The sequence below is a fragment of the Schistocerca piceifrons genome, chromosome 6, assembly GCF_021461385.2.
Source record: "Schistocerca piceifrons isolate TAMUIC-IGC-003096 chromosome 6, iqSchPice1.1, whole genome shotgun sequence".
Taxonomy (NCBI): domain Eukaryota; kingdom Metazoa; phylum Arthropoda; class Insecta; order Orthoptera; family Acrididae; genus Schistocerca; species Schistocerca piceifrons.
In genome coordinates, this window is record NC_060143.1 from 452,836,081 (window position 1) to 452,853,590 (window position 17,510).

The window sequence follows — 17,510 nt, forward strand, 5'->3', positions numbered from 1 at the left end:
TGGAGACTGCATTATGCAGGGAAGATAATCTGCGGTGGTATTCCGTTGCCTTCCGCAGTTCTGGAGGCCGCCCCTAACATGGGATACAGACGCCTTTTGCAGCCGCCCGCTCCGGGTCAGACGCTGCATGAGAAGTATAGGTTGGAAAATGAAAGACCCCTAACCCTCGAAACCTAATAGCGTCAGGGTCGGAAAAGAACAAGAGCTGGCCTAGGGTGGCCACATAGGAAAGATAAGAGTGAGGAGCCTGGCATAAGTAAGTGGAAGCAATGCCAGGACTCAGCTCGGGGCCCCGTGGTCGCCAGCCACGTATCACTAGGTGTGACTCCCTGAGGATGACAGACACACAAACGAACACAAACATACACACAAAATTCAAGCTTTCGCAACAAACTGTTGCCTCATCAGGAAAGAGGGAAGGAGGGGAAAGACGAAAGGATGTGGGTTTTAAGGGAGAAGGTAAGGAGTCATTCCAATCCCGGGAGCGGAAAGACTTACCTTAGGGGGAAAAAAGAACGGGTATACACTCGCGCGCGCACACACACACACACACACACACACACACACACACACACACACACACATATACCTTTTTTCCCCCTAAGGTAAGTCTTTCCGCTCCCGGGATTGGAATGACTCCTTACTCTCTCCTTTAAAACCCACTTCCTTTCGTCTTTCCCTCTCCTTCCCTCTTTCCTGATGAGGCAACAGTTTGTTGCGAAAGCTTGAATTTTGTGTGTATGTTTGTGCTTGTTTGTGTGTCTATCGACCTGCCAGCGCTTTCGTTCGGTAAGTCACCTTATATATATATAGGGAAACATTCCACGTGGGAAAGGCCTTTACAAATGTCTGCTTGTGTCTGTGTATGTGTGGATGGATATGTGTGTGTGTGCGAGTGTATACCTGTCCTTTTTTCCCCCTAAGGTAAGTCTTTCCGCTCCCGGGATTGGAATGACTCCTTACCCTCTCCGTTAAAACCCATATCCTTTTGTCTTTCCTTCTCCTTCCCTCTTTCCTGACGAGGCAACCATTGGTTGCGAAAGCTAGAATTTTGTGTGTATGTTTGTGTTGTTTGTGTGTCTATCGACCTGCCAGCGCTTTTGTTTGGTAAGTTTCATCATCTTTCTTTTAGATATATATATATATATGCTTTGATTTCCTGTTGATCCATTACTACTACATTCTCTCAGATCGTAACTTTCTTCCTTTGTATGATTCTTTTACATATGAGCCACTATGAACCACTGTTATTGCAACTGTTTCTCCTTTCTTTCCTTCCACATTTCTGTATATTTCTCTCTTCTTTGTTCTGTTTATGTGGCTGCAGTCTTTTTCTTGGGTTTTTCACAGAAACCTTTAGAAAATTGCAATTTCTTTTTGAGTGGCAGTCATTCCTCAGTGTCTTGTGGCATAATGTAGAGTTCATCCCTGTTCCTTCCAATGTCTTTGGAGTATGTGTTATGCATTTTTTATTTACTGAATATATGAACCGTCTTTTTGTCAGTCCATTGGGATTCATCTTTTCCTAACCATATCTCTTAATTTTTTCAGTCTGTACGTAAAGTTCACTATTATGGCATCTTCTGTATCGTAATTTGCTATTTAACTGGTTCCAAAATTTTCCTTAGTACTTTTCTTTCTATGATTTGTTTTGCTTTCATCATTGCCCTTTTTTTCAATGGTTAAACAGCTTGAAAGTCTCTTGGGCATGCAGCCAGATTGACTGATCACTGTAGAATGAATTTTCAGTGGTGTAACATGTCATCTTCGGGTTACTTCTGCTGACTGACATCCTGGTGCAGAGGGTGTGAGCTACATCAAGCACATGGCACAGTCCATACATAGGGTCACTGGAGGTTGGAGACAACCGGTATATAAATCGCGCACTGGTCCAGGATGTCAATCAGCAGGAGTAACCTGATGATGATGATGATGATGATGATTATTATGATTATGGCACATTAAGCTGTTAAAAATTTGTTCTCCAGTGATCAGTCAATCTGGCTGCATGCCCCAAGACTTTTTCAAGCAGCATATTCACAAGGAAAACCTATGACCCTTCATGAGGTAGTATGTTGTTTTCATCGTATTAACCCTTATGTTAATTGCTTTTTTCCCAGAAATGTCTTGTTCAGTTACTTCTCTTAGATTATGAACTTTTTAGTTCTGTTTTTCCATATGTAGTTTCCATTATCTAGGGGCTGCCTTAATTGTTGTCATGAAATTGGTTTTGTCAAAGGAGATTTGTAAGCCTGATTTTTAAGCTTGGTCTTGCAGCAGTTGTCTCTTCAATGGCTGCAAAAATGGCTTGGTCATATGCAAATGTTAAGACAGTGTATTTGTAGAGTGCCCCTTTTGTCAACTAATCTAACTCCCTCATTGTTATGGAATTTTGCTAATGACATTCTGTTATGACTTCTTGTTGGACACAAGTAGCAGGGCAGAGAGACGATCCTTTCTGACTCTCCAATTTTGCTCTCAAAACTTCCAGAATTTTCACCTCTAAATTTCGTTTCAGAATGGGTGTTTATGACTGCTTAATTAGAGCTGTGGTTTTACTACACATGCACAGTTCATTGAGAATTTCGCACAGTGACTTCTTATCAGCTGAGTCATAAACATTCCTAAAGTCAACCAATTTGATTAATGTTTTTTTTAGATATGGTGGTATTGCCTTTAAGTTGAAAATCCACTCTGAATATGCCCTGTTCTTTCTAAAACCACTGCCCCACCAGGTGTAACGTCCACCTTAAAACCTTTAAAATCAAAATTTCCTGGTAGTTAGGATAAAATGTCAACAAAGTTAAAGAGTGTGCTTCTGAGTTTAGTAGACTTTGAAGGTACCATCTGACTACAAATAATATATTGTCAAAGTTTCAATTTGGATTTATAAAGGGTTCCGACACTGAGAAGGCCATCTACACAAACAGTGGAAATGTACTTAATTTATTAGATAATAAATTACAGGCTACTGGTGTGTTTTGTGATCTGTCAAAGGCATTTGATCGTGTAAATCACTCACAATATCCTTTTGAGTAAATTGAAATACTACGGTGTAACAGGAAATGCTGCAAAATGGTTCAAATCCTAATCTCCAACAGGAAACAGAGGATGTCATTAGGAAAGAGGCATGTATTAAATTATTATACATCATCCAACTGGGAACTAATTGCATGTGATGTTCCACAAGGTTACATTTTGGATCTTTACTTTTCTTGTGTATATCAGTGATTGCTCATCAGTAACATTACCAGATGCCATTATTTAGTTTGCAGATGATATAAACATTACAATAAATAGCAAATCAGGTATGGCCTTAGAACAATCAGTTAATGAAATTTTCACGGGCATTAATAGATCGTTCGTAGCCAATTCTATGTCACTAAACTTTGGAAAGGCACCTTACATGCAGTTCAGAACTTGTAAGAAGTTTCCCACCAGTGTATGCCTAAAATATGATGATAAACTGGTAGAAGAAGTGGATAGTGATAAATTCTTGGGATTACAGGTTGATAATAAATCCACATTGGAGGAGCACACCACAGAAACTGCTGAACCAGCTAAACAAAACACTATTTGCAATGTGAAAGTTGTTAGATGTAGGGGATATAAAAATGAAAAAGCTGACATTCTACGCACAATTTCATTTTGTAATATCACACAGGGCTATTTTTTGGAGCCATTCATCAAGCCAAGCTATTAAGTTTTCCAGCTCTAGAAACTTATAATAAGAATTATTTATGTTGTAAGCTCAAGAACATCCCGCAGAGACCTGTTTAGGGCACTAGGGATATAAACTACTGCTGAATGAAATTTGCTATTAAAATATATGATTTTTTGAAACAAACAGCTCAGTTACGGAACCAATTCTGCAAATAAGAATAATTTTCACAAAGATTTAAAGTGTCCATTATTCAGAAGCACACATTTTCAGTTACTTGCCAGCAGCTGTAAAAAGTTTAACTACCAATAAAGTTCAGTTTAAGAGCCGCTTAAAGGATTTATTGGCGGTAACTCCTCCTACTCCATTGATGACTTTCTTAGTAGAACTGACTGGTATATGTGAGTGTCACTAATGATATCAAATGATGCGAGTATTAGTACAATCTGATGTCTGTACAAATTCAGTGCAATAATGCACTCATTGTATATAACTGTTGTAAAATGATTTTTCTGTTTAGTGTTTATTGCCTCGTAATTGAAGATACATTCAAAAATTTTGTTTACTTGTTCCATGTTCATGGTGATCACTCAACTTTGGATCTATGGAATATACATTAGCATATTTGTTCTTCATTGTAAATGTTTATTTTTGTGTATTCTTTTTTTTCTGACGTGTTCTACATCCTGGAGGATCTCCTCACTATGGATCAATTTGAACAAAAAGTAAATTAATCTAATCAAAAAAATTTGAGGTTTGAGTTGTTGTTCTACCCTAGCTAACAGTGCTTTTGATGAGATTTTGTAGGTAATCGATAAGAGAGAAATGCCTCTGTGGTTGTTAACATCAGTTTTATCACCTACTTTGTGCGGTGGCTGGATCAAGGCTGTCTTCCAGTCTTCGGGAATCACTCCTGTTAGCCAAATGTTTTGAATGATTTCAGTTAGCTTGACCAGATATTTGTTATTTGAATGTTTCTAAAATTCTGCAGTTATGGAATCCTCCCCAGGTGTTTTATTGTTTCTGAGGGGTTTGATTATTTCCTTGATCTCCCATTTTAGTGGTGGATGCAAGTCACATTACTTTCGACTGAGGGAAGAAAATATGAAATAAAAATAATATTGGTAAATTATTTGATTTACTTATGCAGGAAAGAAGAAATGCAGTTGTTCGTACTCTTGTTGCCTCTGTATTTTGCGGTTGAACACTTGCACTCCCATTGGGCCACAGGTGAAAAATAAGTGTGAACATGCAAACAATTGTGTCAAATCAAGTACAGTGAAGGCAGTGGTGACTCTGAATACACTGTCTGAAACAGCTTAACAGTAAAGGAAAATACATGCCGTCTGCAAGTTTGAGCTGTAAAGTGCCAAAGAAATTAAGCAAAAGAAAAGTTTCTCGGGTCATTTTCACCCGACGCAGCTACTCAAGGGTTAAAAGCTGTGAATTTCATTACTAGTTGATCGTTGTGTGTAGTTCTATTAGTCATTTGATATTCTTATTTGTCCTTGTGTGAGCTGGGTAGTCGCAGCAATGTTCCTGAAGTTTTTTTCTGTCTTCCCAGTTGTGCATTAATATTGACCCAGCAGTATTATAGTGCGTTCTTTGGAATTTTTATGACAAGTTCTTAAAGTTGCTACTGGCTGCAGTGGAACTGCTGATTGCCATTGTGGTGTTACCCTAAATAGTTGTCTTGTGGAGTAACACTACTGTTAAATTAGCTGAACTTAGTTTCAGCCAAAGTTGTAAACAGTTTGGCCTGTGTGTGCTGTTAGAAGCTGCCCGTGTCTTGGAGCACAGGGAAATCAGAGCTCGTACAGAAAGATAAAGGTGTTCGTTTTTTCCGCGCGCTACACGAGATTGGAATAATAGAGAATTGTGAAGGTGGTTCGATGAACACTCTGCCAGGCACTTAAATGTGATTTGCAGAGTATCGATGTAGATGGAGTCGGTGCTGGCCTGCCTACTTGTCACCCCCTGTCAATCTGCTAGTAAGCTGGCTGGTTTGAATTTCTGCCTTGTGTGGGATAAAGTAATGTTGCTGTGATGTATGTTGTGTGTCTTCTTGTTGGCACCTATTGCACTTGGTGCCTAAACATTTCTTGTAATATTCTGTGACTTATTCTGAAGTGATGATTTTTTTTCTGCACACTTCTCCATAGTCTTAGGCATTCCTGGTTTTCACCTACCTTTTGATCCAAATGTTGTTCAGTTGGATATACCTCTGTAGTTATCTGGAACGCTCATATCTCCTTTTTTGTGGAGAAGATGGATTTATCCATTGTGCAAAGTCCAAGGAATTTTTCTGTTGTCAGAATTTTTGATGGAGCCATGCATAGGTAGATCCAAACAAAGTCTCAGACATATTTGCAAATTTTGGTGAAAACGTTTACTACTACTTCTTCTTCTTCTTCTTCTTCTTCTTCTTCTTCTGTGTCTTTTTTGTGTTGTTTCAGAGTACAGTCCTGTCCATTTCAGGTTGTTCGTTTGGGTCCTGATCATGCATTTGGTAGTCATCTGGAACCTTTTTTCTGCTCTGTTATATCAAATGCTGTTCTTTCATAGACTAAGGTTCAATACACAGGACATGCCCTTATCAGTGTAGACAGTTTTCTTCAAGCTTTACTGCTATGTTTGCTGCCATAAACAAGCCTCGGATGTGGTTGTTTCTTGTTCTTCTCTTTTAGAGTCATTCCTACAGACGTATGTAGCATTCTTGTGTCTGTAACCTGGAGCTTCCATTCATCTGATCTGTACATGGGCCAACATTATGAACCCTAAATTAGAGCTTATCTTATCACTCACTTCTATGTATTTCCTTTGACTCGAACAGGCAGTTTTGCGTTGTAGATCACACTTGTTAGTGACCTCCACTTCTGATTTGAATAAACAAGACTGCTGTGCCTGTTAGAATTCTTTATTGGAGAACACAAACAGTTTTACAGATTAAATTCGCATCTCCAGGTGTATCCAGCCCCCAACATTTCAGTCAAGGTATCTGGTTGCGTAATGTTTGCAACACTGTGCATGCACGGCTCTCTGTGTAGACCTTGCCACAGGTAGTGGTTGGTCGGTGCCGCCAACAGGAATGCTTCCTCACCAGGTTGTCTATAATGGAGGTAAAGTGTGACACTTTTGACAACGTTTTCTCTTTTAATGTTACAAATGCGATGTTTTTGCTAAGTATTATCATTATTTTTCTTTATAAATTATTTTAATAGCTACTACGTCCTTACTTTGACTTTTTTACTGGGTTCTTTCTTAGGTTTGGGTTGATCTTAGCCTCCAATACATTTTATCATAGACACTTGCACATTCATGAGTCGGACATAATAATTACCTGGATATAAATGTTGGGAATGGCTTTATTTGATTTAAATAGGACTTTTTATCTTTTGATCATAAGGAGCTTTTATTTGTCTGGTTCTTGGCATGACTAAATTTCTGATAAGTTTTTTTTCCCCACTGTATACAGTGAAGCACCTGAAGATACAAATTTATTTGTGAACCAGTCATGTTCTCCAATAAGGAATTCTAACATCCACTGCAGTCTTGTTATTCAAATCGTGTAATATTTTGTCTGTGATTGCCCTACACTTAAAATAGTGTGTACCTCCATTCCAACCCCTCAGTTTTTTTATAGTTTTCATTGCTTTCTTCAGTGGAAACTGTGGATGTTATTACGATCTGGGGTGTTTGAACTGATGGATTGGTGTGATTAGAGCCTTATCTAGATGTGGTTGCAGTTTGAAACTGGTGGCTATTCCTCCGAAATCACATTACATGTTCTCCAGTTCGATGCTACTTACTCCTAAGTCCTCTGTGTCAAGTATTGTAGTATTTCAGTTCCTTGAGTGCTGCTGCCAGTTCTTGGGCAGTTCGGGGGGGTTTGTGTGTTCATGGTTGGTTCTTATTGGTTTGTTTGTGTTGATTTTGGGAAGTCTCCTGGTTTCATGAGAGTTCAAAAGTTTGTTTGTTTTTGCCATGATTTTGGTAGCTTCATTGGGATTTATGCTAATTCTTCTCCTCCTTTTCAGCATTAATGTAGGTGGTTGTATTTTTATATTTATCTTTATTGTTGTATTGTAATTCTGTATAACAGGATCCTATAATTTGTGTGCATCTCTCAATTACTATATACAGATATCCACATGTCTCAATGTGTGAAGTACATTGTTATGACTGAAATCTAAATCTGGACATTATTTGTTGGTTTCTGAAAAGCCATTGTTCCTTGTACTATGGACACAGTTCTATTGCATACTGTGGCTGTATTGTGGTTAGCAATTACAAGTAGTGTGTGTCAGATGTATCACAATAAGTGAAGCTAAAGTGTAAAAAGAAATAATATTTTATTTTAACCGATAAAAACGCTGTGGATTTCCGTACACACAGTTCACAGCTGAAAAGTATGCCCTGTACTCAGTTTTGAAAATCTTATGCCCTCTAATCAGGTTTAGTTGTCCAGAATGAGATTTTCATTCTGCAGCGGAATGTGCGCTGACATGAAACTTCCTGCCAGATTAAAAATGTGTGCCGGACAGAGACTCAAACTCGGGACCTTTGCCTTTCGCGGGCAAGTGCTCTACCGACTGAGCTACGCAAGCACGACTCACGCCCCGTCCTCACACCCCTACTTCTGCCAGTACCTAGTCTCCTACCTTCCAAACTTAACAGAAGCTCTCCTGCGAACCTTGCAGAACTAGCACTCCTTTCTGCCAGGAAGTTTCAGGTTTAGTTGTGTTTACAGTAGGTTTAAGAAGTCAAACGTCATCGATCTTCGTACCTGTCATAATTTCATCCAGGCTTGTTGAAATGTTTGTTTTTGTTGCTCTTTTTGTGATCTTTACTATGAAGACTGTTTTTTTTACAGCACTGCATACTGGTCTGTTAAGTGCAAGTCTCTTTATCTCTGAATAAGTACTGCAACCAACATCCGCATGATCTTGTTTGTTGTTGTCAGGTCTTAGAGCCACTTTGCAATTATTAACCACCTAACTGAACTGACAAGTCCTTAATGCCTCAGGATCCGTCCTTTCAACCTCTCTTCTTTTAGTCTAGTTGTTCCATGAAATTCTTTTCTCTCCAGTTTAATGCAGTACCGGTTTATTAGTTATTTGAGCTACTCATCTAACCTTAAACATTGTTCTGTAACATTTCATTTTAAAAGCTTGTATTTTGTCTAATCTATACTTTGATCACAGACATTTCACTTCCAGATAATGCTATACTCAGCATTTTCCCCACCAGGAGAGACTTTAAAGCACTTCAGTGAAATACTAATGAAATACAAATCTCACTTACAGAAACAGTTTCCTTGTTAACCACCAGTCTGCAATTTATATCCTCCTTGTTTCTGCCATTGACAGCTACTATACTGGTTTCGGTCTGCATTTGACTACCCTCAGACCCTTGTACCGTGATGGTAGGCAGTGGCGATGAATGGTGTGTGTGTTGCGACTCCACAAGTGTCAAATGCTCATTCATGGAGGTCACAACAATTCCTCCATTCACTACCACTGCTTAACATCTTGGTGTGAGGGTCTGAGGATGGGCAAATATTAACAAAAACCGTTTACCATTGAGATAAATGTTTTTGCGATCAAGATTGTTTATAATTCATTTTTAAAGTACTTTTATGAAGACCGCTATTTCTCCAGGAGAAATTTTCTCAAAAATAAATGATATATCATTACTGCTTTTCATTTGCATATCATCTACTGCTTTTCATGGGCTATTTCCTAACCTAATTCTGTCACCATTGCCTGATTTAATTTGATTACACTCCTTTACCATTGTTTCACTTTTGTTGATGTTCATCTTATTACCTTTTTTTGAGGCTCTGTCCATTCTGTTCAACTCATCTTCTAAGTCCTTTACTGTCTGAAAAAATTACAATGTCATTGGCAAAGCTCAAAGTTTCTTCTCCGTGAACTTTAATTCTCTCCTTTATTGCATAGTCAAGGCACAGATCGAACAACGTGGGGCACAGACTGCAACCCTGCCTTTCACCTTTCTCAACTGCTGCTTCCTTTTCATGCCTTCAGGCTCATAACTGCAGTCTCATTTCTGTGCAAGTTGTAGATAGCCACTTGCTATCTGTATTTTATCCCTTATAACTTCTGGGATTCAAGGGTATATTGCAGGCAGCGTTTTCAAAAGATTTTTGTAAATTTACAAATGCTATAAATTTTGGTTTGCTTTTTCCTACTTGTCTTTTAAGATCCTATCTTCTAAGATAAGCATTGTGGCGGTATTACTTTTACAATCGTACATTTCTTCAAAACCCAAACTGATGTTCATCTGGGTTGGCTTTTACTTCATTCCATCCTTATGTTGATAATTGTTATTAATACATTTTGTTACCAAGACTTAGTAAACTGATAGTTAAGTCAGGTTACCTTCAATTCAGAAAGTGGGTGCTCTTAGCGATTGTTATGTGGTTTATAAATTATAGAGTGCAGCAACCAGTCATCCTTTTTTAGATTTTATTACGCAAATACAGATTTCGGCTAGTGGCTAGCCATTCTCAATTCACTGTTTTCTCTTCTCGATGCATGTAAGTCCCTGTTCAGGCATCAGTCACATTTCTTTGAATATAGTTAAGTAATATTCACACCTGTCTGCACCTGCGTGTTCCCCCCCCACCCTCTTCCCCATGGCTGATTCTTCACGAGGATCTTAATAGTACAGGTGGAGTGTCATTTTCTGTAGGTAGGTAGGTAGTTTCAGTTTTGATCTTTTAAATACTTTGTCAAATCTTCTTACAGTGTTACGTCTCCTATCTCACTTTCATTCCCTCTTCCCTTACCACAATACTGCCATTGAGTTTTTTACCATTATAAAGCCTTCCTACGTATTCCTTCCACCTTTGATCCTCCCCTTCATTTGTTAGCAGTGGCTTGCTGTCTGAGCTGTTGATGTTCACACAGGTGCTTATCTTTTCTCCAAACCTCTCTTAAGCACTCTCTAGGTTTCTTATAGTTATGCATCCTTTTACAGCTTTGCAATTGTTCCCAACCATTCTTGCTTTGTAAGCTTTCACATTTTTGCCACCCTCATTTTTTAGACATCTATGTCACTTTTGTTTAACTAATTTGCTTGGTTTTCATATTTTCTTCTTTCTTCAATGAAATTTAGGTTCATGTATGTTATCCAAGGATCTTAAATGGGCCTTATCTTTCCTCCTATATGATACTCTGCTACCTTCGCTATTTCTCAGATCTACCCATCCATCTTCTATTGTATTTCATTTGCTAATTTCATCACTGCCCACTGCTCCCTGTAAAACTTCAAATAACCTTCTGTGGAAAGGAAAGTTGCCACTCACCATATAGCAGAGATGCTGAATTGCAGATAGGCATGACAAGAAGACTTTCACAAATAAAGCTTTTGGCCAGTAAGGCCTTCATCAAAAATAGACCACACACACACACACACAATTGCAGTCACAGGCAACTGAAGCCACACTGCAAGCAGCAGCACCAGTGTGTGGTGGGAGTGGTGACTGGGTGGGCGTAAGGAGGAGGCTGGTGCAAGGAGTGGGAGGGATAGTAGGTTGGGGTGGCGGACAGTGACGTGCTGCTGGGGAGTGTGCAGGGACGAGGCGAAGAGAGGGTACTGCAGCTATGTGCAGTCTGGACGTTAGTTGCAGGGCAGGGGAGAGGTGGGGAGGGGAGGGTTAGTGGAAAAGAAGAGACTTAAAAAGACTGGTTAGGTTGGTGGAATGAAAGCTGTGTAGTTCAGGCTTGGGAACAGAGAAGGGGCTGGATGGGAGAGGACAATGATTAATGAAGGTTGAGACCAGGAGGCTTATGGGAATTTAGGATATATTGCAGGGAAAGTTCCACCTGCTCAATTCAGAAAAACTAGTGTTTGGTGGAGGATCCATATGGCACAGGCTGTGAAGCAGTCATTGAAATGAAGTATGTCATGTTTGACAGTGTTCTCAGCAACAAGGTGGGCCAGTTGTTTCTTGGCCACAGTTTGTTGATGCCCATTCATGTGGACAGACAGCTTGTTGGTTGTCACGCCTACATAGAATGCAGCACGGTGCTCGCACCTTAGCTTGTAGATCACAAGACTGGTTTCACAGGTAGCCCTGAGTTTGATGGGATAAGTGATGTTTGTGACCGGACTGGAGTAGGTGGTGGTGGTGGTGGTGGTGGTGGTGGGACAGGTCTTGCATCTAGGTCTGTTGCAGGGATATGAGCCATGAGGTAAGGGGTTGGGAGCAGGGGTTGTGTAGGGATGGACAAATATATTGTGTAGGTTTATTGGACGGCAGGATACCACTGTGGGAGGGATGGGAAGGATAGTGGGCAGGATGTTCCTCATTTCAGGGCACGAGAGGTAATCAGAACCCTGGCAGAGAATGTAATTCAGTTGCTCCAGTCCTGGATTGTACTAAGTTACGAGGGGAATGTTCCTCTGTGGCCAGACTGTGGTACTTTGAGAGGCACCCCCACCCAGTCATCACTCCCATCATGCACTAGTGCTGCTGCTCACAGTGTAGTTGCAGTTCTCTGAGACTGCAGATGTGTGTGCAAGTTGCATTTGAGTGTGCGTGTGATGTCTGTCTACTACTGACAAAGGCCTTAATGGCCGAAAGCTACAATTGTGTGAATGTTTTTGTTGTGCCTATCGCGACTCAGCATCTCTGCTATATAATGAGTAGCAACTTTCCTTCTCTGGTATTGCAACTTAGGTCATAAATTGGGACAGTGCCAACCATGCCACAGTGTTTAGATGTGACACTACTATGTGTTTATTTTGGTTGCTGAATGTTTAAATCTTCCTACTTGTTTTAATTGCCCATTGTACTTTAGTTATTGTTAGTGCTATACTCTGTTCATCATAAGAATAAACCTGATGTAAACATCACACCACGTATTATTCTGCGTTTGCTGGAATCTCATTGGATTTCATTTCGTGTGGAGCGGAAACCAAGCTGTGTCAAGTATGATCATAAAGATATGTCTTATACTGTATTAGACACACATAAATGAGGGATAATGCGAGACCTGTGTCCAGAAGGAAAGCATAAAATGCTCTCATTCCCACCTAATGTAGTATTCTAATTACAAACAAGAGCGATGAAAATTCCTAACTTAAACACGGGATAATTCCTTTGAACAAGCTTTGTGTGTTGCAAAAGCATGATGCAGGGATTTCACTGTACTGGTTAATACTGAAGCCACTGAAGATATTAATTACAGTCAGTCGTCTGGTAATCTCTTAGCTCCTTCCTTTTCCGAATCCAGGAAGTACATTTCATTTCTAGAATTGCCTTGTGCTATGGTGATTGAGAGTCGATCAACAACAGAATCCACAAAGCTACTAAGGTGGCCACATTTGCTCCTCTTCTTTTATGACATACCATTCTATATCCCACCAACGTTCGGCAGTGACATGCGAAAAAGCTGTGTTGTTAGTGCAGTACGTCTGGCAGCTTAACAGTCTACCTTGCCTCCAGATCAGTTCTTTTGAGTTCATATTGTAATGGTACAGTGACACATTTAAAAAAAAAAAAACAGCATTTGTATGGTGTGCTCGATATTGCGAAACTGATTGTTTTTCATGTGTCCACATCATTTATCACTCTGGTTAATGTGAGACTACATCTGTGCTATAAAACAATGGACGTAGTACAAATAAAGAGTATTTTGTTTTTCATTTTTGTCCTAAAAAGTTAAATTGTTATGTTATTGTAATTTAAGTGATATTTGTTAACAATCTTTCATAAAATATCGATAATTAAGAATTTATATTTGAAATGAAAACAGGAGTTTTGCATGCAATATGTAATTAGAAACAAGAAGATGTGCATTATTCATAAAAAACGATGATGAATTTTACAATTATGAGATGTAGGTATCTCAAAGTGAACGAAAAAAAGGTGAGCAAGGCGATCCATGAACTGCACTTAGTTATCACTCTACCACACTACCAATTCCACTATACATTCAGTCTATATTAGCATCTCAACTGTCGAATACAGTCCCTTGGAAATTTCAAAGCAGTTTGTTCCCGTAAATGTATGAAAAACATTAAGAGCAACCTATTTCTCGGCACCTTTTGACCATGTTCCACACGTGTTCTTCACTACGGATCAGGAAGCAGCCTCAAACACTTTCATACTGCATATTAATAGTGCGACAATCTGAGAACAACAGTACAAAGACTGTGACTGTACATGATTTTTGAACTAAAAGCTACGTAGCTAAAGCATGATTAAGAAAAACTTTGATGGCTGTTAATACATCAGAATATCTTAAAGTTTCATTTAACGTAACTTAGTAATAATACATCTAATATGTAAGTAGGACCTACTTCAAAGAGCACAACAGCACCAGTTCATGTGTGCTATGGCTTCTGACCAATCCATCATGTTTGTGTTTGCTTACACCAGGTTTATTCTTATGATGAACAGGGTATACAGTCACTTCATGGTCACTGATACTAGTTTCAACATTAGATCTACTCACAAGAGCTGATGTATATAGATGTCTATTTCTTATCTAATCTCGAAATTTCTGCCCATCTGGCCGATAAAGAATTTTTGACAATCATTACAGTCAATTTTGTACATGCCTGGGTGTGTGCAAAGGTGGTCTTGTTTTTCTGGAGTGAGTTTTTGTTCTTAGGCTGTGTGCAGTTTTTATGCAAAACTTAACTGTAGTTTACTTTAGCAGTATGTTGAGTTTGTTGATATATTTCCTATATATATATATATATATATATATATATATATATATATATATATATATATATATATATGTGATTTGTATGTTAGTTCCTGTTTTGTTGGTACCTCTCTTGTCAGTTTTATGTCACTGTGAATCTTAATTTTTATCTGTTTGTTTTGTTAGCCTTAGATTTGGTCGACTTTGTTAGGATTGAAGTTGTTATGTTGTACTGTGCTTTAAAGGAGCCCTAATTCCTTCTTATTTGCAGATTGTTGTAATGGTAGATCAGTCAGTCTATAATTATATGAAAGTATGCATGTTTGTATGTTTTAGGATTACAGGAATTTGCATTAATGATGCATGTTTTCTATAGACTTCAGATTGATGTGTCTCATGAATTTTTGTTGTTGTTAGGACCACAAAGTTGATTGTTTTATTGTTATCCGTTTTCACTGTGAATTTCATGTCTGTATGAAGTTCATTAAATGTTTTATGTATTTGTTGAATGTCTGTGTTGGAACAATCTGTCATGTACATAATGGTAATATATTACAGTTTTCTTTGGAAGTATGTTTGTGGGGCAAAAAATTTTTTGTTCTAATGTGTTTAAACAATATATCAGCTGTGGTGCCAGCTATGCTACGCCACATGTTGAATCCACCTTTTGTGTGTATAATGCATTATTAAACTCGGAGTAATTCTGGCTTATTACTAGCTTTAGCTGCTCAAAGTTCTCCTGCATTCATGTGTTGAGTCATTTTCTATATTGTGGAAGTTGTGTTATATGGTATGAATTCTTTTATTGGACTATTGGTGTAGAGAAGTTTCCATTTTTTAAAAATTATTATGTCTTTTATGTTGTGTGTTAATGTTCTTGAGTTTTATATTTTGAATAGTTTCTGATGTATAGTATTTTGTGAGCAGATGTTCAGCTTTCTACTAATATTGGGATTTGTTCTTTGTGGCTTTTTGGTAGTCCATATAATTTAGGAGTCCTTGGGTTCATTACTAAGTATTTTATTTTTCACAATCAATGGGAATTTTATTCCAGCTTTTCACTACATTTTTGGTCTGTGTGGTACATTTGTTGGTAGGATTTCTTACAACACATCGATAATGCTCCAGGCCCAGAGGAGTTTAAAGTGTGGAATGTATTTTTCTGCAGCACTCTGCATTTGAAAACACAAAAAAATTATGACACACAGACAAGAAGTGATACAATCAACAAAAAAATATTTAAATTATAGTAAAATGTTAGGATCTAGATTTTAAAAGTGAATTTATCTGACATTTAATCCCATTCACACACAAAGTAAATGCCAGAAGTTGGCTTAAGCTGCAAAAAGCATTTATTTTTTGTTTAGATGGTTTTTTGTCAGTTTCTGTTTTAGTGTGCCAGAACATTGTAGCGTCAGTTTTTCCTATTAAAAAAAAAAAAAAAAAAAAAAAAAAGACATGGAGCATAGCGCACGTCTTCTGCATAAGGAGGCTAACAGTGCATGTGGTCTTTGATGAAAGTAACTTTTAAAAAAATCGTAACTTTGCTGCCTGTATATATATTTGTGGCTACAGTACTTTCAAATAAATTGCTGAAGTATGCATGCTATCTATAACTGCATATTATTCAACATATTATTACAGATCAGTCTGTCTGTGGTTCTTGCTGGAGCTTTGGCACAACAGGTGCAATTGAAGGAGCATTCTTTGTTACCCATGGGTATCAAGTTCGCCTTTCACAACAGGTATGTCAAATTTCATCATGCATATCTCTCTCTCTCTCTCTCTCTCTCTCTCTCTCTCTCTCTCTCTCTCTCTCTCACACACACACACACACACACACACACACACACACACACACACACACACATATTCATTTACTCATTATGTGTTCATAATTGTTCTAATTTTATTTTCAGAAAAGTGTATTATTGTATAAATATTTATGCTCTTTGCTTTATTTTGTGGTATTGTTGTTTACCGTTATCAGTTTTTTTTTTATTCCTGCTAGGTTATTGTTATTTCTCATGTGCTCTTTTAAAAGAAGAAAACTGTTACCTTTTGTATATATGACTCTCTTCTGTCCTTTATTCGATTCGTCTCGGTCTTTATTGCCTCTCACATTCTCTTCTGAAAGGTGAAACAGCATTCCATCCATTACCCTTTTCATAGTTTTCTATTTCATTACTGATTTAGCATTAGTCATTACTAGCAATCCCTTCTCCACCAGGAACTGCCTAAACAAAAGTAATAGTCTCTGAATGTTGCATGTGAGAGATGAAGGGGCTTTTACTTGCTGGAATATGTCTCCATTGAAATCCAAGTATGTGTCTCAGTAACATTATGTAGTTACTGAATCTCAGATACTACATAAGTGAGAGAGCATAAGAAAACTATTTAATGCATTACTTACGGCTATAAATTGTGCTGAAAGTTAATATGACGAACTAATTATCTTTGCTTTAGGTTTTGCAGAAGCTGTGTTTTAAGACCCATATTTCTTTTGTGGTTACTCAACTTTATCCGTAATTAAAAGATGCAGAAAATGACAATTAACTGAAACTTTATTCCCATTTGCAAGTGGGTAAGAGATATACAGAAGCCTCATCGCGTGGTGTCAGAGAATCGTCAAATAGAAAAACAACAAAAAATAAATTTAAATCCAACAGTAAACGTGTGCATGGAGAAATGAATCACATGTGCACCACAATGCTCCTAGTGGCCAGGTGTGGAACTACTCGATAGCGATTCACTTGGTATGCACACATAAACTGCACTGTCACTGCATAACAGTGCACTTCATATGAATACATGGAGGTTGACACGTAGGGCATTACATAATCTCCCTAGCAGAAGTGGAGTGTCAGTTTCGAACTCTGTGGCTGTTGCGGGCCATCCACGCTGGAGGAAGTACTGCGTCAGTCGGTGGACGCTGCACTGTAGAGGCGACAGATGCATCATGGAGTCCCGATGGGAGGCTAGTAGTCATCTACGCTGGGCCACTGGCAATGGCGTCTCGTGGAATACATATGCTAGCTTTACTCGGTTCAGTGAGGCAATTGTAGTGTTGCCATTCACCAGAATGTTTACTGTTTGTTCCTATTCCTGGCGTACCTTTTAGAGGCCAGAATATGGGGCTTGAAGTGGACATTTAACGCCATCTG

The 17,510-nt window shown here is 38.5% G+C and overlaps 1 protein-coding gene across 1 annotated transcript in view; it reads left to right on the plus strand.

Annotated features, from left to right (window-relative positions):
- LOC124803127 (digestive cysteine proteinase 1) overlaps positions 1 to 17,510 on the plus strand; it is a 78,454-nt gene that overhangs the window by 25,946 nt on the left and 34,998 nt on the right. The window contains exon 8 of the mRNA XM_047264303.1: positions 15,991 to 16,091. Within this exon, the coding sequence (XP_047120259.1) occupies positions 15,991 to 16,091 (101 nt within the window). The remainder of the gene's footprint in view (positions 1 to 15,990; positions 16,092 to 17,510) is intronic.